At 39.5% G+C, this 27,900-nt stretch overlaps 2 protein-coding genes across 2 annotated transcripts; one reads left to right on the top strand and one right to left on the bottom strand.

The window, feature by feature from the left end:
• Nucleotides 1-1,182: 1,182 nt before the first annotated feature.
• Nucleotides 1,183-4,870, top strand: LOC121797906 (TOM1-like protein 6). The gene is made up of 9 exons (XM_042196677.1): nucleotides 1,183-1,457; nucleotides 2,257-2,335; nucleotides 2,428-2,526; nucleotides 2,718-2,831; nucleotides 2,907-3,064; nucleotides 3,167-3,248; nucleotides 3,330-3,415; nucleotides 3,493-3,753; nucleotides 3,832-4,870. The coding sequence occupies exons 1-9, from the start codon at nucleotides 1,330-1,332 to the stop codon at nucleotides 4,658-4,660; spliced, it is 1,836 nt and encodes a 611-aa protein (XP_042052611.1). The 5' UTR covers nucleotides 1,183-1,329; the 3' UTR covers nucleotides 4,661-4,870.
• Nucleotides 4,871-5,686: 816 nt separating this feature from the next.
• On the bottom strand, nucleotides 5,687-15,700 carry LOC121746833 (regulatory-associated protein of TOR 1-like). Its single transcript, XM_042140774.1, has 23 exons — nucleotides 14,953-15,700; nucleotides 13,742-13,844; nucleotides 12,877-12,959; nucleotides 12,587-12,745; nucleotides 12,370-12,486; nucleotides 12,133-12,290; nucleotides 11,493-11,647; nucleotides 11,254-11,398; nucleotides 11,083-11,161; nucleotides 10,797-10,898; nucleotides 10,497-10,580; nucleotides 10,287-10,397; nucleotides 9,755-10,108; nucleotides 9,158-9,344; nucleotides 8,445-9,053; nucleotides 7,953-8,285; nucleotides 7,756-7,879; nucleotides 7,535-7,659; nucleotides 7,301-7,446; nucleotides 7,096-7,197; nucleotides 6,832-6,917; nucleotides 6,632-6,716; nucleotides 5,687-6,488 (listed from the first exon to the last, which is right to left on the bottom strand). Exons 1-23 carry the CDS (start codon nucleotides 15,292-15,294, stop codon nucleotides 6,150-6,152), a joined length of 4,128 nt encoding a protein of 1,375 aa, XP_041996708.1. The 5' UTR covers nucleotides 15,295-15,700; the 3' UTR covers nucleotides 5,687-6,149.
• Between the last annotated feature and the right edge of the window lie 12,200 nt (nucleotides 15,701-27,900).

Below are 27,900 nucleotides of genomic sequence, written 5' to 3'. Positions count from 1 at the left end.
TAGTTTTGTGTTTAAATTAAATGTAAAATTTAAGATCTTGATAATTTTTCAAACACTAGATAGAAAAGTCGTTAAGAATTCATTTTACTATGAATCATTTTCTCTGCCAACTTACTTTCCCATTAAACAAACATGGTCTATGAGTTATACTTCCTCCTTGAAAAAATTCATTTAAAGTAAATGGATCGCATCATTCAATCAGATCGTTACATTTCACATTCTATTATAAACCAATATATAAAAATGATATTCATATTCTACTAACTAATTTTTTTAGAGCTCGTACCGAGTCAAAATTGAACTATAATAAGGTAATTGGGATATTATAGGAGTACAATCAATTACGGATGGTTGATTTTGAAAACTAAAGAATACTCCTCAATACTGGTTGCAAATTGCATGGATTGTTACATAAAATTAATTGTCCCGCATTTTATAGGAATATTATCTGAATAGTCATGACATAATTTTGTCAAATATTATCGAATTAATATTCATAATTAAATTAGATTATCAATAATGAGTCATAATTACTGTTACCAAATAAAATACTCCCCCGTCCTTGAAAATTTGTCACTTATTTCCTTTTTCGTCCGTCCCTAAAAATTTGTCACCTTTCACTTTTACCATTTTTGATAGTGGACCATACATTCCACTAACTCATTCACACTCACATTTTATTATAAAACTAATATATAAAAGTAGGATCCACATGCCACCAACTTTTTCAACCCACTTTCTATTATATTTCTTAAAACTCGTATCGGGTCAAATGGTGATGAATTTTGGGGGACGGAGGGAGTACTATAATACTCCCTCCGTCCCGCACTACTCGCACTTATTTCCTTTTTGGGCGTCCCAAGTTACTTGCACTCTTTCCATTTTTAGTAAAAAATTTCACCTACAGCCGTCATTTTTGACTTTCCTATACACTCATTCCTTAATCTCCGAGCCGAAAAGGAAATGAGCGAGTAGCCCGGGACGGAGGGAGTACTATAACTTCACGGATAATATTTTTATATTATAAAATTGTTAGAGAGAGAAACAAAAATAAAGTAGTGTTAGAGAGAGAGTGGGGAGTCTGTTTGGCGGCGAGTGCAACACGGCGCAACACAAGAGCGCGTGGTAGCAACGCTTCTGCACAACTGTATAGATTAGAGATCGAAACAAATTTCCAATGTCAAATTAATTATAAAAAAAACAAAGGAAAAAGCGAAAATTCCTTCACGAATTTGCAGAAGCACAATAGTCAAACTCACCCACAAACGTTCCTGGGTTTTCTTTCTGATTATTCTTCTCAAAATCAACCCGAAATTGAGGCGATAAACGATGATGTCATCAATTACTTCGTCTTCTTCGGCTACTGTGAGAGTCGACAAAGCTACCAGCGAATTCTTGATCGGTCCCGATTGGACGCTCAATATGGAAATTTGTGATATTGTTAATTCCAATCAGATGTATGTTTCTTTTTCACATGTCAATTTTTTTTACTATTTTGTTTTTTTGTTTTTGTTTTCTCATGCAAAGTTGACTTCTTTACCGTTATCTTGTGTTGGGTTATCTTGTTTGGTGGAGAAAAGATTGAATTTTTGTGGGTTTTTGTTTTGGTGAACATGTTGATTACTGTTTTTTTTGTGTGTGTGTTCAATTGCTGTATTTTTTGTGGAGATTCTGGTTTGTTCTTTCTTTGGGAATTGGAATTGGTATTTGATGTATTAATCAAGATTCTTGATTCAAGTTATGTTAAAATAGGTAGATAATTGGCTAATGATACTTTCTTGTGTGGTGATATAAGTTAAAAATATTGTATAATTCAATCCACAGAAAAAAAATTGAGGGTGGTTGAATTTTTGTGGGTGTTTGTTTGTTCATGGTTTCTTTTTTGTTTTTCTGAACATGCTAATTACTGTTTTTATGAACATGTTAATTACTGTTTTGTGTTCAATTGTTATATTTTTGGGTTGAGATTCTGTTTTGTTTGGGAATTGGAATTGGTATTTGATGTATTAATGAAGATTCTTGATTCAAGTTAAAATAGGTAGATAATTGGCTAATGATACTTTCTTGTGTGGTGATATAAATTAAAAATATTGTATAATTCAATCCGCAGCAAGAAATTGAGGGTTGTTGGTGGGGGATTTTTTGTGTTTGATTGACTATGTAGCTGTATGTATAGTCTCTCTCTCTCTTGTTATAGGATATAAGTATTGGAATTTTTATATTTATGGTAGAATTTTGTTCTGTCTCACTGTATAGGCTTGCTAAAGATGTTGTAAAAGCTGTGAAGAAACGGTTGCAGCACAAGAACCCCAAAGTTCAATTGCTGGCTTTAACGGTATTCCATCGCGTTTCGGTTCCGAAAAACATGGTCATAGTGTTTATTTGAGGCAAGATTGATTGATGTTTGTTTCCTATGTCTCGTTGTAGCTTCTGGAGACGATTGTCAAGAACTGTGGAGATTATGTGCATTTTCAGATTGCAGAAAAGAATATACTTCCGGAGATGGTCAAGATTGTAAAGAAAAAGGCGAGTTTCTATTTGAATTTTGTGTCTGCTTATCCTTTCTTGAATGATTCACAATACTTTCTGCTAAAATCTGTGTGTAGTTCAAAAGCGTTTATATGATTCTCCTGTATGAGTTCTAGATTTGTATTTTCATATAAACTCGTCAACAAGAACGTGCTCAGTCTTATAGGTTTACTCTGAAATGCTTTCAGACTGATATGCACGTAAGAGATAAAGTTCTAACCCTGATTGCCTCATGGAACGAGGCATTTAGTGGGTCGGGAGGAAGATATCCTCAGTACTCTATGGCTTACGAAGATCTAAGGGTAAGTACTTCAAATTGTTTTTACTGCCACCTCTAGGGAGGAAGACGTATTAACCGCCTTGGCTTTTTATGGCAGCGATTTGGTGTACACTTTCCCCGTCGCCCACCAGATGCTGCTCCAATACATACTCCACCTGCTACACATGCAGTGTCGACTCCTCGACCAGGTTATGGAATGCCAAGTAGCTCTTCTACGAGGCTTGATGAAGCAATGGCAGCTGAAGATACTTTAAGGTTCGAATTGTGTTCTTGGTTGGTCGTTGAGCCCATGAAAAGTCGTGCCTTTGGACTTATCATCCAGCTCTGATCGACTTTCTTAAATTTTTACTCTTGTAGTTTATCAGGCCTAAACTCCATGCGCGATGTTCTTGAGCTCTTGACGGATATGTTGCAAGCCGTTGATCCAAGTGATTGCTCGGTATCTTCATCGACAATCCTACACGTAGAAATTATGAAATCATAGTTGATGATATTCTAAATAATTTCCTTTTCCTTTCAGGCTGTTAATGATGAAATCATAGTTGATCTTGTTGAGCAATGTCGCGTTAATCAGAGAAAGCTGATGCAGTTGTTGGGGTCAACCGGGTTAGCATTTCTTGAATCTAGACATTATTCCTTATTCTAATCACGTTTATGTCTGTGACTCCTGAATTCTTGTACAGAGACGAAGAGATTCTCGTAAAGGGTCTTGAACTAAACGACAGCTTGCAGAGTGTGATTGCAAAACACAATGCAATAGCCTCGGGTTCCCCTCTTGCACCCGAACCCACTCCCCCCACACGCTCTACTTCTGAGAAACATGAATCCAACGTCAGATCATCTGAAGTCAGCACACCGCCTGCAACAGCTAACGAAACACCGCCTGCACCCGTGATTGATGAAGAGGACGATGAAGAAGACGACTTTGCACAGCTCGCTCGAAGGTTCACTTAACTTTTTTTTTCACTCTTACACGGCATACCATCGTTTTTCCAACTCATCGGACATATTTTGAACTGTAGACATTCAAAAGCTCGGAGCGATGTTTCTCAAAACTCCAATACGGCTAAAAGTGACATGCTATCACAAGAAGCTCCCCCGAGCCCTGCTATGAGCAATGCACTAGTTCCCATCGACGCACCTGCATCAGTGGATACTAAAGATCAGAACATCGCAGAGCTCCTGAGCATCGTCTTGTCGACAGGTAGTAGCTCGAACGAGCAGGCTACTTCTCCACACCATATACCTTCTTCGACTAGCCCAGGTACTATATTTTCCTCCGAGACTTATCCTGCTAGCAACGGCTTTGCCTTGAACAACAATTACGTCGCCCCATGGGCTCAACCTCAGCCACAGCAGAAAGCCTTGAACAACAATTACGTCGCCCCATGGGCTCAACCTCAGCCACAGCAGCTGCCACAGCTTTCGCCTTACCAACAACCTTCATACAACTCACAGTCACCTGCGTATCGTCAACCTCAGCCGCAGCCACAGCCACAATATCAACAGCAATATCAGCCTCAGCCTCAGCCTCAAAATTTGCAATATGCATACCCTCCTCCACCGTGGGCTTCCACTCCGGGTTACTACAGTAGTCATACCCCTATGTCGAGGCCCTCGTACACGTACTCGGCTCCAAGCCATGCCTCCTCTTACAACACTGGAGAGGTGCAGGCAGCCAACTCTATTCCGAGGACGGGGGCAGGGCAGAAGCCCTTTATCCCTTCATACAGATTGTTTGAAGATCTTGATGTGTTCAGCAGTGGGGATGGGAGATTCAGACCGACTAGTAATGCGACGCCGAGCTTATCGGGACCCACAAGCCAAAATATGGTTGGAGGGAGGAAGTGACCGTTATATTATGGCGCCTCAACCATGTTGGATTTATTTAATTTTTGGTATATTTGGAAACAGTGGTGTAAGTATTAGGGTCGTTTGAATAACGCCTAAAATAAGTTGTTCTCCCAGAAAATAAAGGGTGTTTTTTTTCATTTTTCTTATTTCTTGAGATTGAATTTATGGATGGATTGATTGATTGATTTTCAGTCACCATGTATTTAAGTCTGCTTGCCTTAGTTGATTACAAGAATTTTTTGGATGTGAAAAAAAAGGCAGCAAATGTCTCATATTCAACCACAACGATGTTAGTATAATATTGTTCCTAAAAGGTATGAAGGTTTGGTTTGATACGGGATTAAATGTATAATTAGTAAAGTAAGATAGAGATAGATAGAAAAAGTTTTTAAAGTATTACTACTAGTGAAGAATTGATTTCACCTCATCAGAGAGAAAAAAATCAACAATCAAAATGTACATACTTTTCAGTGATAAACTAAAAAGGAAAGGGTTCATACTTTTCAAGGACGGAGGGAGTATCATTTTTGCAAAAATTAGGCACCAAGAAACTACTTTCATGGTTTTTTTTTAACTTGATAATAAAAAATAAGATGTTAAGTTTGCAAGATTATATCTCGTAATTAAATATGTATTGTATTTGATTCATCAGTTTGAATCACACAACTTAACCCTAGATGAATAATCTTATGATAATTAGTCATAGCCACCTTCCCTACTAAAATAATTTCACAACTGAATCTAAGATATGTATATGATCCACTTTCCTTTTTAGTTTATCTCATTCAAGATGATCCATTACTAAAAATAAAAACCTCTTTATCTGTACTTTATTCTCTCTCTATTACTTTCTTCACTCTACCTAACACACAAAATAAAATTGTATGTCACCCGATAAAGGGGTCATCTTCCTTGGGACAGAGTACTGATTAGCCATGATAGCCAAACGGCACCTACATGTATATTTATTTGTGTGTGTGTATACTAACCTCGCAGTGGTGACGGAGGAAAAACACCAATACATCAGATCAACAATTACACTTTAATTAGTCAGGAACCATTTCAACTATACAAATCGAACAAAGTTGCTGCAGTTTGTTAATGAGTACTGATGAAAAGAAGAGTAAATGGAAGGGGCTCGAAATGATAAGAAAAGAAAAGCACACTAAAGAAATACAGAAGGGTAAATGAAGATAAAAGTTAAAAAAAAAAAAAACCAATGGACATATTTACACCTTTCTTGACCTAAAAACAAAGATTATTTGCCAAAGCCTCCATAGAATCAATCAGTCGATCCTTTCTTCCATTTCCAAGAGTTGAGTGGAGGCTCAATTAATATATGTATATTATACACCATCAACAGCGAGCCGAGCGATGCACCTTCATACAAAGAGACTGATGTTTCTGATTGATCAGTCAAATGTCAAATACTGGCATGCCATGTAGTTGTAGCCTAATTGCCAGGCCGTCCGGAGATAGAATGAATTCATCTTGGTGGGGAAATCTCTTCAGCATATATGGAAACACAAGAATCAGCAGCACCAGCAGCAAGTAATACTTGATAGGGATGGAAAGTCAGGCAGCTAACCGATCCTATCTTTTGGGCCATGAAAGTGGGATAGTACCGAATAGTGCCTAATGGATCGCCCTCCAGATTGAAGACCTTGATGAGTTGCTTGGCCGAGCCACTTGCAATGAGAGGGGCGTGCCTGTGGACAGCTAAAGCTGTAAGTGACCCCCTATGGGCATCGATTGTAAGGTACGTGTTTTTAGCACTTCTCATATCTAGGAACTGGATGTTTCCTGCTTGTGATGCACTCACAATCTGAAAAAAAAAAGGAAACAAACAGTGATGATGGGCGCCTTCCAGATTTATAGCATGTATACACAAACTACACAGTTGTATATTAATTTTCCTCTTCGTCACTGTATCAGTGGGTTGGTTTATTGGGGGAAGAAAACAGTCACCTTTGCTGGTTCAAGACCAGGTTGGAAGCCAATACCAACAACTCTTTCAACTCGTTGAGTGTGAGGCCGGGTTTCAGTAACAAGCCTAACCAATTTAGGCAAAAGAAAATGAGTTACATGCAGACCAGAAACATGTACACAATAACAAATGATTGTAGGGAGCCTTTGTATGTTAATCAAACATATGAAAGATATCTTACATCTCAGGAGTACGAATATCATATAATCTGACATAACCATCCACAAAACCAGCAGCAAATTGACCTCCATGAACTTGAGAAACAGCCTGCACGTTCGATGAAATTTGGTTAATCTACAAGCTCATAGTGCAAATTCATTAATTAAAAAACTGCATAACGAACATGGGAAATGGCTCTGTTGATTAAGTGAGAACGTCATGTGTAACACAGAGAGTCACAACTACTCAAAATAAATGAATAACAAATTCTGGCACTTCAACCCACCAGCGCCGAGATGCTAGAATCTTGTGGCAAGGAAATGGTATTGACAAGCTGCTCTTTGTCCAGATCCCAAGCCATGATAGATGAAATATCACCAGAAGAAAACTGGATACGCACAATAAAGGATTTCATTGACATAAAAATGTGTATCTTCACTTTAAAAAATGTAAAATACAAGCACACATAGCAAAGCAGTTCAATGACATACAAGATATCCTGACTGCTGTTGCCAATCCACAACAGCGTTCACACCATGGGCACCAGGTTTGTGACCCTGAATCGAAGCGAAAGCAGTAACTAACTTTTGTTGTCCTTTTGATGAGTAATCTTTCCAAATCCGTATATTCCCATCATCTATTTTAACATAAGCAGAGTAGAGTTCAGTATTTACTAAAACAGCAAATCTGTAAATCGAGGCCTCTACTTGAGGTAAGAGAATTACTTGATGCGACTAGAAGCATGTTCTCGTCAAATTCATTTACAAGACACAACTTGGAAACTCCTTTGTCCGGGTAATCATGGTTACTGAAACTGTTGAGCAGGGTTGCTTCCTCATAATTCCATACCCTAATGGATTGCATATAAAGGGATTAGCTAATTATAAGACCGATAATAAATCACATTTCACCATAAGGATAATTTATTTTAACAACATATTCCCACCTAATCCTTTCATTTTCATCTGAAGCAATCACAACAGGTGAGAATGGTTGCAGCAAAGCAGTTTTGGTGCCTGTCTCGAACTTGGTATCCCAACTGGCAATTTGATTATGCAGTTTACTCACAGCTGCCAAGAATTACAGCATTTAGAAAGCAATTACATACAGAATCAGGAGGCTAGGCTACTGTGATGGGCTTACATGAGTGTTGGCATTTTACTATATGATCGAGTGCCAATTTCTCACTTTCTTCTCTTCTAGCAATCAGGTCTTCGCTATCATCTGTTGCAGTAAGAAGCGGCTTTGAAAAGTGACCGCAGCTCCAATTATAGATCATTGATTGAGGAAGTAAACTCCGTTCTGAAGCACCAGATGGTCCTGCTGATGCTAAAAGTGGGTCTGCCAGCCCTGAATCTGGAGAATTAATCAGATGTGGTCTAAATTCCAAGGAGCAAACTCTCCGCATTTTAGTCAAGTAGCTTGGTCTAGGAGGACTAACAGGAGGAGTTCTAAAAGTCAGCGGCAAATGAGCTCCTACAGGAAAAAATTTACAACAATGAATATAAAGTAACCAAAAAACAGAGAAAAACATGAAATTTTAGAAAACATGTAGCACTGTTCATCTTCTTTTTTAACAAAAACAAGGTACAAGCTGCTGCTCTAGAAAGAATTAACCAATAAATACAGACGTACCTCCATTCAATTCAAACCAAGATGACGAACGAGCTAGTCCAGCCAGACTGGAGCTTGCTGCTGATTCACCGAGACGAGCACTTGCACCAGCAGGCTTGACAGATTTAGCAACAACTTGTTCGATACCAATAACAGATAATACACGCCTTCCTAGGGATGCAACACGTGGAGATGGATCCTTGGCCAGATTGCACATAGCTAATACACATTGTGAATACAGTGCATTATCAAGTGGTTTTCGCCTTGAATGGTGAAGAACCCCATTGCTGCCAGAGTCATTTGGTGCTCCAGAATCAGAATGCAGGGATGAATCATCAGAAAGGGGAGACCCGTGCATTATCCCAGAGGTAGCAAGAGGGCTGCTTGTGGATACTCTCCCATCGCGAATAGCAGGCTGGCTGTCATTTCCAACTCGTAATAATGGCGCGATCGGAGAAGGAACTATACTTCCATGAGGCATGTAGTGAGTAGGAGTGGTATAGCCACTACTAGAACCCTTGAGTGCGAAAGATGGCAAGGAAGTGAGTACAGAACCAGATTGGGGTTTCCAATATGCAGCAGCAACTGACTTCAGGTGTTTGTTGTGGCCAAAGGCAAACCGTGAAAGAGCTGCAAACAGGTATGGCGATAATAACTTAATAGAGGAAATGTGTAGATACTAGCATAAAACAACAATTAGCATAGAGGGCAAGAGCTATAGATGTAGTACATACCCACAGCAACTTCAGCTCGCACCAATGGGCTTCCATCAGAAACAATATTCAAAAGGTTTTTTATAATACTGGCTTCAGCCCTAACTTTATCATCATCATCAGAATCTTCATCTCCATGACCATCTCTTGATGTGTCAAATCCTATATCTAGGGCAGTGCCTAGAGCAAAAACAGCTGCCGCACGGACCTTTACAAAAGTTCATTAAAATTACGTAATGTATATCAACTGTAAGTACAGAGATTAAGGAAAACAATCACAAAATTTGCACATGCTCTCTGTTCATTGATTACTACTCCCTCCGCTCCGCAGTAGTGAGGCGTTTCTTTTCGGCACGTGATTTAAGAAAAATTGTGTTAAGTGAGTTAAGTAAAGGAAGAATGAAGTAGGAAATGAAAAAGGTAGAGAGATGAAGAGAGAATAAAGTAAGAAAGAGTAAAGTAAGTGAGAAGAAGTGTTGACTTTTACTAAAAAGGGAAATGACTCCACTACTATGGAACGTACCAAAATGGTAAAATGACTCCACTACTATGGAACGGAGGGAGAATTAGATTTCAACCAGAAACTAACAACAAATAAAACTCATAAAAAAGTAAGACCTCTGGTTGGGGCTCGGAAAGTAGAGGAGCAAGAGTAGCAGACGCATCAGCCTGCAGGCCTAACAGTTGAGCCTCTGAAAAGTCCTCCCATAGTTTCCCAAGGCACAAGCATATCCACTGAAGGAACAAAGGTTCAGTTTGTGCCTCGTTAGGAGATGAGCACTGGAGGTGCTTGAGGCAAACATGTATAAGACCAGCTTCAATGCAGGTCTCCTGACCCCGTCTATGACCATCTACAATGACGGCCAACACAAATGCAGCCATCGCACGTTGCTCAGGATAGGCTTCAACACTATCAAGAAACCTAATGAAGTATGCGTGCCCTCCATCCTTCACAAGATCGACCTGACAAGACTGCAAGAACACGCATGTCAAGGTTTTGCTTGCTAGTATAAGTAGTCATTTCACTTGATCTAACCAAAGCTATACAAAAAGGTGATGTCTCCCACAAAATGCCACTTTCTGGAAACTGATGAGAGCTATGTTGAATAATTCAAAATAGGAAATTACAGAGAAAATATTCAATATTCACCTTATCCAGCGCTAGGATCTTTGTCCAGATGAACACAAGAATTTGTCGCAGCTCTGGAGTGGTAGTTTGTAAGAGCTTCAGGACATAAGGAAATATTCCAACAGATAAGGCCTGCAATGGGAACAAGTACAACAGTGCAAAAATATGTCAATACACAGTCCAATATCAACTCATTAACAAGTTAACAAACAACAGATCCATAAAAGGTACCAGTTCCACGGCCCAAGGTCCCATATCCAGAAATCTACCAAGGAGCACCAGAGCCCGAAATCTATGGCATTGACTGAGTAAGACCTGAGTGACAAATAGAAAGAAGAGGGGTGCGGTAAGTAGCAGGAAATATCTAGGACACGACATAAAACTATATAAGAAGCATAGAAACATGTTCTCCTTCAACAGAAAATAGATGCCGAGAAATTTAAAATGTTTTGTAATCACCTTCAAAAATAAAACTAGCTAAAATAATAGAGAGGAAGTTTACAGAAAAATGTATACTAAAGTGAGTCAGACCTGAAGAACAATGGGTAACTGCTCCGGAGGCTTTTTATGTTCTGATCCATGATCAAGCCACACTTCAAAAGCTGTTAGCTGCTCAGTGAAAAATGGGCTTGGCTGGTAATGAAAACAAAAATTAGCAAATCAGGTTGTATTTCAGTTAACTAAAAACATAAAACAGTCAGATGTGCTTGTATGCTGGTTTTCTAACATCCATCCTATACAGTTGGTTTTCTAATATCCATCCTATACTAAGAATATGTTGCTGAGGCAAATGTGGGAAAAAGTTTGCCGTAGATACCTGGAACTCTACATTTGGGTCCTCGACTAAACTTGGAAGCTGAGAAAGACAGATTTCAGCAGCCATGTCCCATGCATCCCTGTGGAGAACAAGAATAAAATAAACATACAGATCAATATCATTACATGAAAAAGTGAAGTGTATGTGGGGAAAATAATAAACTAAAGTTACCACATATGATGCTGATGTGTAGGTGGCAACATTGGATATGAAATTGGTGAACAATTTGCAGATCGCATTATCCTTTCAGCCAGCAAAAAGTTTCTAAACAAGCTGGCAACCAAAAGATCTTGCCTGAACAACCGCTGGAACAAGTCTGAAATTCAAGTTCACAATTCCAAAATTACCATTACCATGCTTTCCAAATTAGAGTATGCAATGATCACATGAAATTCTCTCTATTTTATTACCATGTGGAAGTACATTCCAGGCGATAGTGTCAGTTACAGCTGTGAATATCCAGTTCAATTCCCCAAGAAGGGTCTTCCTGTCTGTTTGGCGTCCAGGAATTCTATCTATCAGAGAATAATCAAAGGACTCGTGCAGCAGCGATCGAGTGCAAAACCTGAAGAATTGTTGCATAAAAATGTCCAAACTCTTTAAAATATAACTAGGAAAAAAAATAACCAGAAAGTTATAATATAAGCAAAAGATGCCTTCTTAAGCAATCATGTTTTCTCAGATTGAAGCAATCACAAATGCACTGAAAACAGGAGAAATCTGGGTGTATATGGGAAAAATACGAATATATATGGCTATAAAATTCATAACTTTGCAAAGAATCAGTTTTCAAGGATCAAGAATGATCTTTTCTTCAAAATTTAGGTGAGATTATCAGATTGTGCATTATCATACATGCCAGACACCCTTGGGGCATTACAGAAACAGAATGACAAGAATTCATGAAACCTAGATCATCTTTTCACCATCTACAAATCACAGGTAGATTCCACAATACGATCACTAGAATTTCAAAATTCAATTAAGACCTGATAAAATACTTTAATGAGAAACATAATTGACAGTGAAGTAGTAGAGACAGTTGATCACCATCTTAAAGCCATTTTAATAGGCGTCGTGAGGCAAGAAGTAAATACATCAGCAGGAAACTCAGCACTTTGTGGAAGTGTCTCATGAGCTTCACAGGCAGCAAGTAAAATGCAATCCCTCGTGGGAGCTCCGGAAGAAGAACTAGAATAATCTTGGAGCTGTTGTAAATTGAGTTACATGTTAAATAATTACTATGTAGAATGAAATAAATGATACTAATATCAGAAGGAAAACTACCTGAATGAAGGCACTGACAATGAGTCCAGCAGCAGAGCAGTCAAACACATATATAGAAGGTGTCTTCAGCCAGGAATCCAAATCACTTATTGGCAACGGAATGTACTGTGTATAACTCTATAAAAAAATTATATGAGAAAATGAGAACTGGAGAAAAGTGGAATAGGAAAGGGGGTGTCAACGATGGGATAAGTAGAAAATATACTCAAAATAGGACCTTATTAAACAGCCAAATTTCACCATTTGGAGTTGGCTTAGGCACTCCATGTCCATTGTAGTGGAACAGAACTCTTTCAGATTTTGCATATTTGCGGCATGTTGTGCACAGTTTCTTTACTTCATCAACAGTGGGGTCCAATGAATACTTGTAACGAGCCTGTCCATATGTGCGATGATATGTTCAGTTTAGCATGGATAAACAGAATAACTCCTTTTAAAATGCAGTTATCCATTAGTAAATTCATGAAAGAATCATGATGATATGAAATGGTGCATATGGCTTCATACCTTGGGTTGCCACCTTTCATATTGTTGATTCAAGGTTCTTCCAATTGATTCAAGAGCTTTTTGTGGTGCCATTGAAAATGGATCTGCAAAGAGTGAGAGGCACATGAACAAACATATACTTTATTATCATTCATCAAATTACTAATCAGTTTCTTATTTATATACAAAAGCTTATGAGAAAAAATGAACAATGCTAAACCTTATAGACAGTCCACCACCAGCTGTTCAATAATATGCAATATCACCCAGGCACTGAGACTAACCCACATATATGATAGCTAAGTGCTTTTCAATCCTTATTTTCGTTTTACAGGAATGTTATTGCCTGAACTGTATGGAGTAAAAAGTCCCACCACTAACTCTTTCATCCATACCCTCTCATAGCAAGCCCCCACCCCCACTCGAGAAAGACAAACTGCACATGATACTCTCAACTACTCTTGAACCATTTGTAATTTCAACTCACTCCAGTGGGTAGCAAAACCAACTAACACAATACATTTCAAGGCAGTATCATCAGTAATAAACACCACTTTTAATGAATATCCCAACAGGTCCTTATATGAACAAGATTATACGCACAAATTAACATGCTATAAATATTGTGTGCAAGCAGTTAAATGATGAGGGAAAAAATGTGTCATAAAAATGAAAAAACAGTGTCCATGTGCACAAGTTAGCCTGATCAGAATGACAGACAAGGAGTGGTATTTGTATAAGACCTTTTTGTTTAAAGATAAACAAATCTCACTTCGAATAAGTAAGAAGTAGATAGCATACCATTAAGAAAAAGCAACAAATAAATCATAGTCTCTTACATAAAGCTAACCAAAACTCAGAAGAAAAAAGCAGAACAAGTTTATACCAATCCAACATTCCATCCGTGCACAAGGAGATATCTTTATAACATCAGGTGGATCAACGCTGATATTTAAACACAAAACTAAGGCAACACATCCTGTCTTCATCTGCAACGAATGTGAGGTTAACACAGTAAGATGAAGTGTGTTTGGTTAATAATTTTACAAGACTAATATTGTGACATGAAACATAACAGATGAATCCAAATACGAAAGCCTACAAGTTCTATAATTTCAAGAAACCATGAGCATAGACCCACTGACTGTCTGAAGAAGGCCTGAGGCTCTATTTACAGTTTAGACTGGCTTTTAAATAACAAACAGGTTATGAAACATTTCCGGCAGAAAACAAGAAAAATCATTTGACTTAAATCAAAAAAAAAAAACTCTCATGTCCAAGCCCTTAGAAAGAAATTCACTTCAGTTCAGCAAATAACTTTAAAGAATAAATTATGGGGAAAGTTAAACTATCAGGGTTGCAAATGGCAGATGGATATATAAAAAAGAAAGGCATGGAGGACCATAGAATTTAGGAAAAAAGAGAAGTAGAGAGGATATTTTCTATTGCAATCATGATTCCATTAAACAAACTTCGAACTACAAGAAATGCTGATGGCAACATATACACTCTTTCCATCATCTCACATGCATCAAGAATCAAGATAGCAACAAAATGAGGCTGCTATACCTAAGTTAATAATTTTTTTTCGTAATGTATCGGTTGCAACGAGCTTGAAAAGGTAACTATGTTACAAAATGAAAGAAAAGGAAGCAAAAAGAACAAAAAAAACTTTATAAAATAACGGCATAGTCATTTGGAGCACCGTATTTTGTTTTTTGTGTCAAAAAATTAATTAAACAAAAAACAAAAAAGAACTTGTTAAACAGAAGGATTTGATAATAATATGGCCGATGATCATCTACCATCATGCTCGCTACAAGAACAAAACAAAAATCACAGAGAAAACGGCTTGAAGCACACTGACAGCATCAGTCTACACAACCACCACCACCAATCATCTCGTTCCACGAAATTGTTCATAAATTTAACTAAGTTATAATTATGACATCATACCCGCATAACGCCAATATTACTACAATAACAGCATATTCAATGCCCCGAGCTCGGGAACTGATAACACAAAATTAGCAATGTGGACAGCAAGAAACCATTGACAATTAAATTTCTGAATAACCATATAATTTGACAACTTACTCGATCCCGGGGCCGCCATTTAGAGACTAAACCGCTATCCGACGGCCCTGCAGGCACGCAATCCTCAAATCCTTCGTGCCGAAGCTCGCACAACACTATAGTCTGCGGCAAGTAAGCCATGCTCGTCGTGGTGGTCATTTCCACATAGCTGCTGCTCGCGGTCTCCGTTAAATCACGGGAATTGGCATCATTAGTATCGACAATGCTTCTGCTACTATATCCATTCCTTTCGCCATCCTCTTCAACATGATTCCCATTCTCAATGAAATCTTCCAAGTGATTCGAAACCGCCGTGGTAGACTGTGAAAACCGCGATGCCGCCATCAAATCCCCCAATGCCATAAAATAAAGTGCCCTAATTTCCAAATTATTCGTCAGCCCTGCCCTAGTCGAACTGATTTCGGAGGGAAACTCATAACAAGAACCCTAATTAAACCGATTGATGGGGAAACGAGATGGTTTTAGGCAATCTTCAGTGAAGGGGAGTAGTGAAGATGTGGAGGGCGGGATTTAGGTTAAGAAGCGGGCAATGATTAGTCGACGAAGCCGGTGAAGGAGCGGCGCTGAGAGATAGGGGACAGAATCCAGCTCTGTAAAAACCTAGGCGGCGCAGTCGCGAGTGATTGCGGTGACGGCGGTGGAAGAGTCGATGGAGGCGTAGATACACATATATGTATGTATATACAGAGAGAGAAGAGAGAAGGGAAATGTAAAGTGTAAATTTGGGGTTTTCAAAATGCCATTTTGGAGATTATAGTAATAATAAAGAATATTGGAGAAATTCACAGTTGCTTTGGAAATTCCTTTTTATTTGGAAATTTGTTTTCATATTTGTAAAGGAAAAACTATTCATGTTTGTTTGTTTATTTTATTGCTCACCATTTTTAGGCATTAAGCGAATTTAAGCACGTTTTTCAATTATAGTATTTAATAACATAAGGGTAGATCGAATCCCACCAATCTTTGTTTTCGGTGTTATGATCTTTTTATAAATTTGATGAATATAGTAGGTTTAATATTTTCGGATTCTAAACTTTAGGTTTAATATTTTCAGATTTTAGACTTTATAAATAGATTGAATTTTATTACAAAAGTGACGATGTTGTTAAATTTAACATTCAAAACTATTTTGACTCATTTATTAATTTTATTAATTAAATCATAGATTAAAGTGCATTTTTATAGTAAACACATAGAAAATTATGCTTTTATTAAAAATATTATGTTTGCTAAATTTGAGTTCAATACATTACTAATGTATTCATTTTTTGCTAAAAGTTGATAGAGTCGTTAAATTTTAGTAGTATTATGGTTTCATTCGCGATGTGAATCATGGTGAATCTAATCTAGATTTCGATAGATATGGACCGAAGGGCGACAAAATCTTGGGGTTTTCAAGTCCATCATTCACTCTTCAAAACCCCTCTTGCGTATGCATAATGTTTCTCCTCAAACTTCATAACATTGGTAATTAAACACTTTAATATTATTTAAAAATAAAATAAAAAAACTGTTTAATTGATCACTATTAATTCAATACTTCAAACATTACTGATTAATTTTTGAAATTTTGTTTTATATAAAAGTCGAAATAATTATCCAAATTTTAGAAATTAGGATTTGAGTCCCTGAATCTCTAACATTCAATCGCACCACCACTGTCGTCAATAAATCTGAATCTCCAACCATCACCTCTATCTTGCTCTCCTTGACGTAAAAGTTTGATTGTCGGCATATCACCAATTAATGGTTGTCATTGTGGTGAATTTTGAGAGAATAAATGTAATTGCATGCGCAAATAAGCGCTAGCTTCACCTTTGTTGCTTGACGTGCAATTCCATTGCCAAACATGGAAAGTATTTTGAAGATTGGATGATGGGCTTATAACCCATATGATTTCACCACCATTCTCCATCTATATCGGTCATGATCTGGGTTGAAATCAACATGATTCACATTGCAAATGAAATATTAACACCGAGAAGATTTAATAGCTCCGGTAATTAAAATGGACCAATTCAGGATGTTTGCCTAAAGCTACAAAACATAATGTTTTTGGCCAAAATCATAAAATTATCATATGCTTATGACCAAAAATAGACTTTAATCTAGTGTTTAAGTTACTAATTCGGTCAAAATTGTCTTACCAAGAAAATTATTGAGATCGTCTATTTTATAAAAAAAATGAGATCATTTCATAATGTTTAAATCTGGGCTATCAAACATAATACTATGAACCAAAATCATTAATTGACCCTATATATTAGGACTGGCAAATCATGCAGATTGGGTCGTTACCGGGTTGACCCGATAACGATCCAACCCAATAAGGTCAAACCCGAACCCAACCTGTTAAGGAAACCCCAAACCCGAACACAAATCCGATCTGCCACCTTCAAACCGAACACTACCCGTACACGACCTGAACACGCTAACGACACGAACCACTTTGGGTTGACCTGACACGATAACAACATGATATCAATCTGAACACAATAACAACACGAACCACTTTGGGTTGACCCGACACGATAACAGCATGACAACAACCTAAACACGATAAGACACAAACTTTGGGTTGACCCAGTAGTAATGACACGAACCTGCTATATCATAGACGATTACAGATTGCTTCAAAATTGATCAAGACTTTAAAAAGCCATATAACATGAAGATGTTCCATTTTAAACATGTCACTTAGAAACATAATAATAAAATTAGATCAACAATATAACAACAAAATTCCAACACAATCCAAAATATCCATTTTTGTTCCAAATCTTCAATAAAGCTAACATATTCATATAGTAACAAAAGAACTCCTTGGCTAGTTGCAGCATGTTTTGAAAACCTCAAGTCCTCTATATGTTGTATGGCTTCTATACAATGAGTATTTAGTTAAGAATCAGATGGGGAAAAGGAATTTGTACAAACCAAGTGAAAGGCTAACCTTTGATGCTTTCAAGAAGTAGCAAAAGCCGAGGCTATTTAGGTTGTGGAGCTTCCAGTTTGAGGTTCGTCATCAACATTTAAAAAGTCTTCGACTAAGTCATTTGTTGGTATTTCTCTTTTGGTACATTTGAAAGAAAATAAGAATTAATAAAAATAACTATAATAATAATAAAAAAAGTTAACCTTAACTATATAAAAAACTAATACCTTATTTTTCCAAACAACCAATCTCTAGTGCAAATTATTGCCTCTCCATTGCTTGGCTTGAGTGAACTACAATATTGGTCAAGAACTCTTCCACCAACACTAAAACTGATTTAGAAGCAACAGTAGTTATGAGAATGCTCAAAATGTCACGAGCATGCAAGCAACATGTGAGTACTTGAATTGTGATCATTTCCAATAGTTAAGTATATCAAGATTGGATTTGACGTCCAATCTGTTATCTTCCATGTAAAACTCCAATTGAGATTTTTATTGGCTCAATCCAAACTCAGCATCCAATGAATTGAACTCCTGCCATTAAGATGCAAATAAAAATGAAAAATCATTAAAATCAAATAATACTCCATCTGTCCCCAAAGAATATGCACGTTGGGTTCGGCACGTGTTTTAATATAAATTGGTAAAGTAAGAGAGAAGTAGAGAGAAAAAGTAATTAAAGTATTGTTAGTGGAGAATGGTTCTCACCTCATTAGAGAGAAAAGACTTTCCAAGATTAGAAAATGAATATTTTTATGGGACGGACTAAAAAGGAAAGAGTGCATGTTCTTGTGGGACGGAGGGAGTATTGACAACATATAACATTAGAGAGTAACTTACCTCCACCACTACCACGAATCCGCATTTGTGAAGTCACAATTCTGTCCGCTTGCAGTAGAATTCCCATTTTTATCAATATCAAATTTGTCATTATAAAACTTGCAATAATCTTCAAACAATGCCAACAATTTCTCTTTCACCAATGAAAACTGACGAGAGTGGGATCATATAGCTTCTTATAAAAGAAGTCCACAAACTGAAGCTTATAGCGTGGATCAAAGACTACAGTTATAGTCAAGATCATTCTGAAATCTGACCAATACTTCTCAAACTTTGGTAGCATCAATTCAACCATTTTTTTGTGTACTGGTCTGAACTATTTTGATGTTGTCTCAATGAACTATAGCACATGACAACTGGACGGAAATACAGATTATATGTAGGGTAGCTGCTTCCAGAAAACAAATTAGAGACATCATAAAACAAGCTCAAGAAAACACGAATCTTCTTAATTTTGATCCATTCTTATAATGAAGGACAAAACTTATAGTTGGAATCAGTGAGTTGAAAATTCATGAAAGCTTTCATGTAATATAATGCATTATCAAGCATAAAAAAGGTTGAATTCCACCTAGTAGTCACGTCTTGCCTCAAACCTCTCTTACGATCCAAACCTACTCTGCTGATACATTCCAGAAACTTTTGCTTCCTTGTTTTTGAACCTCACACATATTTGACACTCATGAATCTTCACAACATATTGCTCAATATCCTTCAAACCATCTTGAACAACCAAATTGACTATATTTGCACAACAACGAATATGAAAGAATTCACCATTACAAAGAAGTGAATTATTCATATTCATTTGTGTAAGTAACAACTCCACTGACAAATCATTTGCACTAGCATTATCCAAAGTTAGACACTTTGTTTTCAATTCCCCAATCACAAAGAATATAAAATAACTTGTTAGACAATGTTACGTCAGTATGCAGAGATGACATTAAGGAAAAGTTCAACACAAACTTTTGTAAGACCCAATCTTTATCAATGAAGTGACATGTTAGTGAAATATAACCATCAGAGGTAATGAAAACCCAACAATATGAACTCAAACTCAACCTACCAGGTATTTTACATAATCTTGACTTAATCACACTCATTCATACATTTTCAAGATATCAGCCTTCACTATGTTTTTAGTAACCAATTTAATATCCCACTTGAGGTACTCAAAACAAGCTACTATATGTTCATATTCTACGAATCGAAATGGCAAATCATGAACAACTATAGCAGAACATAGCAACGCACGAAAATGCTCAAGATCAAACTCAGATTTACCCACCGTCACAATTTCACTAACATCCTCAGGGTTCTTTCTAGGACAATTTTTCAAATGACGTAGCATGTTTCCAATTCCAGATGTACTTGTAATTCACTGATATTTATAGCCACAATACATGCAATGATATGTCTTAAAACCATCACCATCCAATTCGGCTCTACAGCGATTCCAAACATCTGGCCTTTGCTTTCTTTCCGGGTTCGGCTTTGGTAGCTTAGCATTATTTGGATTAGGACTCTCTGCAACCTCCATGGCTAGAGCTTCTAGGGTCTCACTTGCTAATTGATAAGTCGTATTCTAGGCCTAGGTTACGGGTCAGTATGATGTGCATAATTGAATTATATCTGCAAAACTAGTTGCTTAAGCGTGCAGGGTAAGCGTTCTAGCCAGTAGGCAGAGTTTCAGACACTTCAAGTGAAAAGGGCGTCAGGACGATTACGTACTGACCAGTATACATGCAAAAATGGCTCGAGATGGAGAAGGAGGATAGCTGGGACTGCTCAATCACAATTAAGGGCAAAGAAGTCATCTCACTGCAAGGTCTTACCCTAAAAATCAAGGGTAAGCCTCCCTATAAAAGGAAGCCACTTGGAGAGAGAATGATCATCAACCAATTCATCATCATCACTCTTAGGTAGAATTCTCTCGGAGTTCAGTCCTTCAGCCCAGTCCTGAATCTCGTTCCTCGCCACTGCCATGGTCACTTGAAGATCTAGATGTTCCCGGAGTTCCAGATCGTCCGTTCCAGCCAGCAGAACCGTAGTTAGAGATATCATCGCCCGGAGTGGCAAAACACTTTTATTCACTTTCGTAGTTTAATTTACTTGCTTTCCTTACGTTGGATCTTTGTTTGCTTTTGGATATTTTCTGTTTTGAAGTACTTGTGGAAGATCCGAACGTGTTTATGATATGAAGTTGATTTCCGTTTCAGTTATGGTGTTGATTTCTTTTCCTTCCTATTCCGCCTAGTTAGCTTAGATCTAAGGTTCCTTGGAGTTTAAGTGCTGAAACTTTCCTTTCTTTGTTTCCATCAAAATTCCTTTAGTTAAATGTGGAACTATTGATCGTGAGTGAATCGCTGCATGTGAAGTCTTGTTTGAGTTCGTTTTCGTTTTCCTGCTGACCAGTACGCGGAGTTGCATTTTCTATGTTTTGATTTCAGATTTGGTGTTCTTATTTGTGGATCTGCGTTCGCGAATTGATAAACTGTGTTTCCGTGTTGAATCTGGAATTATTTTCTGATTTTAGTTTGTGTTGTTGAAGAAGATGATGTCCATGTCTAATGTTGGGGACCACTTTGCTTTTTAGATGCTTTTTGCTTTTTGTCCTTTACTTTTAGTTATAACCTGCAGATCTGTCAGCCTAGTCCATGTCTAATGTTGGGAATTATTTTCTGATTTTACTTTTAGTTATAAACTGCAGATCTGTCTAGCCCAAAATAGAATCTCGTACCTTCCAAATATTTTCTGTTATAAAAATGTCCCCCTATTTCCACGTACACAGCTGCACCCCTACACTTCTTTCCCCATTCCAGTCAGTAGGAAATTACCTTTAAGTTCTTGCCTAGGTAGAGACTCAACCCGAGCATGGTAGCTAACCAAACCATCCAGAATATCACCACAATAGTTTTAACGCACCATCTCTGTGGGATTCGACCCTTACCACCACTATACTGATCAGTAGAAGTGGGTTGAGGAATTTTTGAAACCAGGGTCTAGGCTTAGTTAGGATCTCTATCCTGACCAGTAGGATATATCCTTGCTTGAACGACACCTAAGCGCCCTGAGGTCCTTTCAAATGGCGCCGTTGCCGGGGATGGATGGCGTTACTAGTTACTTTTGTGTGTGATACTTTGGCGTATATATTGTGCATAATCTTTTTTTTCTTTTCTTTTCATTTCAGTTTATGAGAAGCAGTTCGGCTCCTGACCAGGGGAGACCGAAGATACTTCAGCGAGGATCTATACTCGTAACCACTCGTTCTGGCCTGTCGACCACCTTGTCTGACCTAGGCACGAGTAGTGACGAAGAGAAGGGCACCATAGAGGGACCGATACCAGAAGAGATACCACTGTTGGAAGGCAACCCAAGGGAAATGGCCAACCAGGGAGATGAGGACCCGGAGATAGGGACGCTGAACGCGCATACTGAAGGAGAGCCCCCGCAAGCCATAGTCGTTACTCCAGGGCAAACCGCCTGCGATGTGAAGCCTCATGTGATCGCAATCCTGCCTACATACTGTGGGAAGAGCTATGAAGGGCCGGATGAGTTTCTTCATGAGTTTTGCAAAATTTGTAGGGCGCAGAGGAGACCAGCAGGAGCAACTGAGGATGATTATAGGCTGAAGGCTTTGCCATTTGTGCTCAAGGGGGAAGCTAACACCTGGTTCATGCGCCTGCCCCCTAACTCTATCGAGACTTGGGCCGATTTCAAGTCAGCATTTCTGAGCGAGTTTTTTCCGTCATCCAAGACAAGCGCGCTGAAGAGGGAAATAACTAATGTGAAGCAAGGGTATGATGAGCCCTTAAGTGATTATTGGGCAAGATACATGGGTCTTTTGGAATCATGTCCCAACCATCGCATGGCGGACATTGAAGTACATCATACTTTCTACGAAGGCATGAACGCGGTAACCAAGGACCTGGCAAATTCATCGTCAGGAGGAAGCTTCACGCAATTGCGGTTTAGCGAAGCAAAGAGAGTCCTAAGGAAGCTACTGAATGCAAAGAAAGAGTATGACCATTCAAGGGAAGGATACAACCGAGAACGGGCTGCTGTTGCCTCGGTTACTGATCAGGAAAATACACTGGAGCAGAAAATGGATTTGAAAATGGATGAGCTGAAGAAGTCACTTCTGAGTGCGATCGAGAAGAGCACTCCACCACCTTCCCCAGCTGGGAATTACAAGGGTGCAGAGCAGGGAAATCAAGGACCGAACTATGATCAGCCTAATGATTTCGGGAATATGGAGCAGGTTAATGCTGCGGGGTACTTCAATTCTAGTGGGCATTGGATTCAAGGTAGGCAACGGGATGCACCATGGAGGGATCATCCGAACTTCCGATGGGGCGACGGGAGCCAAAATCAGAACCAAGGTCAGAACCAGTATAACCCTCATCCGAACCAAAACCCTAACCGTGGACCAGTAAACCCAGACTACCAGCCCAACTGGTCAGGAAGAAACCAACATTCCCAAAACCAAAACCCACAAAACCCGAACCCTGTCTATGTGTCACCTCACCAGAGAAACTTCCAAAACTTCCAAAATCAGCCAAACCCAGGACCCCAAAACCATCAGAACCAAAATCAATTCCAAGGTCAGCACCAGAATCAATATCCTCAAGATCAGTACACCCCTCCTGCCCAGTATAACCAATACCCGCCTAATCAAGGCAAGCAAAATTCCCAGAACTATCAACACCAAGGGCCAAGTCACTTCCAAAACTCGAACAGGTCAAGGAGATCCGTTGAGGACATGATGGGTGAAATGCTAGCGTCACAACAAAGCATCAAGGGAGAATTGCAATCCCATAATGAGGTCGTGCAGGGGATGCAAAACGCCCAGAAAGAACATAAGGCGAACATGGATATGATGAATAGGCAGTTAGCTCAACTGGCCAGTTCGGTGGGTGATTTGAAGGGAAATGCAGGGAAACTCCCATCTACAGTCCAAATGCCCGAAAAGGCAAATGTGAGTAAGGTTACGTTGAGGTCAGGAACCACTTATGACGCGCCTCAACCGAAACAACCTGGTGGAGGATCTAATAGAACGAAGATAGGAGGTGATACCATTTCAGCAGAAGAATTAGGGAGAACTATGCCTCGGATGAAAGATCCATTCTTCTTGGATGATACACCAAGTGTACGAGGTGAACCCGACACCCTACTGACCAGGAAGGAACCTCCTCAAGAGGTAGAGCCCAGAATGAAGGCCCAGACCCAGGAACTACCCAAGAGAAACTCCAAGAAGGTTGCTGAAGAACCAGTAGAGGAGAAAAAATGGGAGAAACCATTCCCATTCCGATTGGTTACAAAGAGGAAGAAAGAGAACCCGGTGGACTACTTGTCGATTTTTGGGAAGTTGGATGTCACCATACCATTCCTCCAAGCCGTGAAGCTACCCCCTCTGGGGAAATTCATAAAGGACTTCATAGCCGGGAAAGCCCAGAAGGATGGCAAGATCATGGTGGAAGGGATAGCGTCAGCAATAGTGCAAGAGAAGTTGCCACCCAAGAGAGCCGATCCAGGTATGTTCACTCTGCCCATAGCCATAGGAGATGTGAAGGTCAAACATGCAATGTGTGATTTGGGGGCATCCATAAATGTCATGCAATTGTTTATCTATAACCGATTGAAGGGAGTTAGATTGTCGAATACTAGGGTATTGATCCAACTGGCTGATAGGTCGTGCATAAGTCCTGAGGGAGTTTTAGAAAACGTGTTAGTAAGAGTGCATGATTTTACCTATCCTGCTGATTTTTATGTGATCAAAATGAGTGAGCATGAAGCTAGGGAATCTAGTGGAGTGTTGTTAGGAAGGCCATTTTTTAGAACGGCTAAGACAATAGTGGACATGGCCGAGGGGACAATTTGCATTGATTTTCATGGAGAGAAATTCACTTTTGATATCAATGAAGCCATGAAGAAACCGATTGATTCTGAGAATTTGTGTTATGTTGATGTGATTGACCCCCTTGTCCAAGATTTTCTTGAGACCGAACTATTGCAGGAGAAACTCCAAACGTTAGATGTTTATGAGCAGGCTGACGTCGAAGCTGCTGCATGGTGTGATCTGATCAGTAGCCAAGGGTTGACTGATGAGGAAATAGAAGCAGCAATCAAGGAATTCTGTCAGAAATCGGAGTTCATTGGAGCCGCAGGGGTTCATCTACCGGCCAGTATAGAAGAACCATCGGGGGGAGATTTAGAAAAAGAAGGAGAGATTGAGAAAAACCCTCTACCCGAAGACACACTTCCACCTCAAGTTGAGCTGAAGAAGTTACCACCAAATTTGAAGTATGCCTTCCTTGGAGAGGAGAACTCATATCCAGTGATCATCAGTAGCAGCCTTACGAAGGAACAAGAGGCTAGGCTACTGACCGTGCTGAGCAAGAACAAGAAGGCGATTGGTTGGAGTCTTACAGATTTAGTGAGAATTAGCCCCGACGTCTGCATGCACCACATTAGGTTGGAGGAAGGAGCGAAGGCACATCGAGATGCTCAAAGGAAGGTAAACCCTAACATGCGAGAAGAGATATTGAAGGAGATCTTGAAGTTGTTGTCGCTAGGGATTATCTATTCAGTACCGGATAGTGAGTGGGTTAGCCCGATCCACATGGTCCCAAAGAAGTCGGGCATCCAAGTAGTTCAGAATGAGAGGAATGAGCTGATCCCAACGAGGCTAGTCACGGGTTGGCGAATGTGCATCGATTACCGTAAGCAGAACAATGCGACCAGGAAGGACCATTTTTCCCTGCCGTTCATCGACCAAATGTTGGAGAGATTAGCTGGGAAGAAGTTTTTCTGCTTTCTAGATGGGTACAGCGGGTATTTCCAAATTTACGTAGATCCTGAGGACCAGGACAAGACCACTTTCACTTGCCCGTTTGGAACCTATGCATACCGTCGCATGCCTTTCGGCCTGTGCAACGCTCCAGGTACGTTTCAACGATGTATGATGAGCATATTTTCCGATTTGATTAAGGATTGCATAGAGATATTCATGGACGATTTTACGGTTTACGGAGACTCGTTCGACTCTTGCCTTCACCATTTGGATATAGTTTTGGAGAGATGTCAAGCAAAGAGTTTGGTTTTGAACTTCGAAAAGTGCCATTTTATGGTCGCCGAAGGGATAGTTTTAGGACACGTGGTCTCAGAGAGAGGTATCCAAGTGGATCGAGCCAAGGTAGATGTTATATCCAAATTACCATTCCCTACTGAACAGAAGGGAATAAGGGGTTTTCTGGGGCACGCCGGATTTTATCGAAGATTTATTAAGGATTTCTCCAAGATCGCCCAGCCCCTTACTAGAATACTTCAGAATGACGTGGAATTCATCTTTGATGAGCAATGCAAGGCTGCTTTCAACCTCCTCAAAGAAAAGTTGATATCCGCACCTATCATAAGGGCTCCTGACTGGAACCATCCTTTCGAAGTAATGTGCGACGCCAGCGATTTTGCGGTAGGAGCCGTGCTGGGTCAGAAGATCGACGGGAAGAGGTACGTAATTTTTTATGCGTCCAAGACTTTAAATCAAGCCCAGCGGAATTACGATACCACTGAAAAGGAGATGCTGGCAGTGGTGTATTCCTTCGAGAAGTTCAGGCCATATTTGTTGGGATCCAAAGTCATAGTGTATACTGACCATGCGGCGATTAAGTATCTGATTGCCAAGAAGGAATCCAAACCACGCTTGATCCGATGGGTACTCTTGCTACAAGAATTTGACTGGGAGGTGGAAGATAAGCGAGGAGTCGAGAACAAGGTGGCGGACCATTTGAGCAGAATAGTGCAAGATGGAAACGGTGACGAAGTGCACGATAAATTTCCAGAGGAACATTTGTGTGAGGTGATTTTTGTGCCCAGAAAAATTGATTGGGAAGAAGTGTTGAAACTTACTGGTCAGAATGATACACCGAAAGGAAAAGAGAAGGTAGGGCAGGAACCATGGTATGCGGACCTGGCCAACTACCTAGTGACTGGAGAGCTTCCAGAAGTGCCGAGTGTTACCAAAGCCCAAAGAATGAAGATCAAGAGTGAAGCGAAATACTACTTTTGGGACGACCCCTATTTGTGGAGGGTAGGGTCCGATCAAGTGATAAGGAGGTGCATTCCTGACTTGGAGCAGCGGGATGTTTTAACCCACTGCCATTCATTAGCATGCGGAGGACATTTCGGGTCCAAGAAGACGGCAAGGAAGATTTTGGATAGCGGCTTTTATTGGCCAACCCTCAACAAAGATGCGTACGAGTTCTGCAGGAGCTGTGAGCGTTGCCAACTGACCGGTGGAATATCTGCCCGGGATGAAATGCCGCAGGTACCCGTAATAGTTTGCGAGCTATTCGACATATGGGGAATGGATTTCATGGGACCTTTTCCTTCATCCTATGGGAATCTGTATATCCTAGTTGCAGTAGACTACGTCTCCAAATGGGTAGAAGCCAAGGCCACAGGCACGTGTGAAGCCAAGGAAGTGGCCAAGTTCTTAAAGAGTCATATCTTCAGCCGATTCGGTGTACCCAGGGCGATCATATCCAATCAAGGTACACACTTCTGTAATCGCACAATTGAAGCCTTGATGAAGAAATACGGTGTGCACCATAGACTATCCAGCCCTTACCATCCGCAAGCAAATGGTCAAGCAGAAATCTCTAACCGCGAGATAAAGAAAATTTTGGAGAAGACGGTGAACACTTCTAGGAAGGATTGGAGTGTAAGGTTAGAGGATGCTCTCTGGGCGTATCGAACAGCCTACAAGACCCCTATAGGAATGTCCCCTTACCGGATTGTTTTTGGGAAGATGTGCCATTTACCAGTTGGAATCGAGCATCGGGCATACTGGGCAATACAGAAAGTGAATATGGATGCTACAACCTGTGAAGAGAAAAGAAGCTGCAACTGCAGGAGCTTGAGGAACTTAGATTGGAGTCATTCGACTCCGCCATGTGGTACAAGGAACTAACTAAATTATGGCATGATCAAAATCTGAGAACTAAGGAGCTCCATGTTGGCCAGAAAGTACTACTCTTCCAGTCAAGATTGAAGCTTATGCCAGGGAAACTCAAGTCCAAATGGACAGGTCCTTACATCATAACTGCACTCCGATCTAATGGGGCAGTAGAAATTTCAGGAAGTTTTTCTAACTCTGAACCTTTCATAGTA

Source organism: Salvia splendens, chromosome 1, assembly GCF_004379255.2.
Source record: "Salvia splendens isolate huo1 chromosome 1, SspV2, whole genome shotgun sequence".
NCBI lineage: Eukaryota > Viridiplantae > Streptophyta > Magnoliopsida > Lamiales > Lamiaceae > Salvia > Salvia splendens.
The sequence above is the reverse complement of the archived record's forward strand: the minus strand, read 5'-3'. Positions and strand labels throughout refer to the sequence as shown.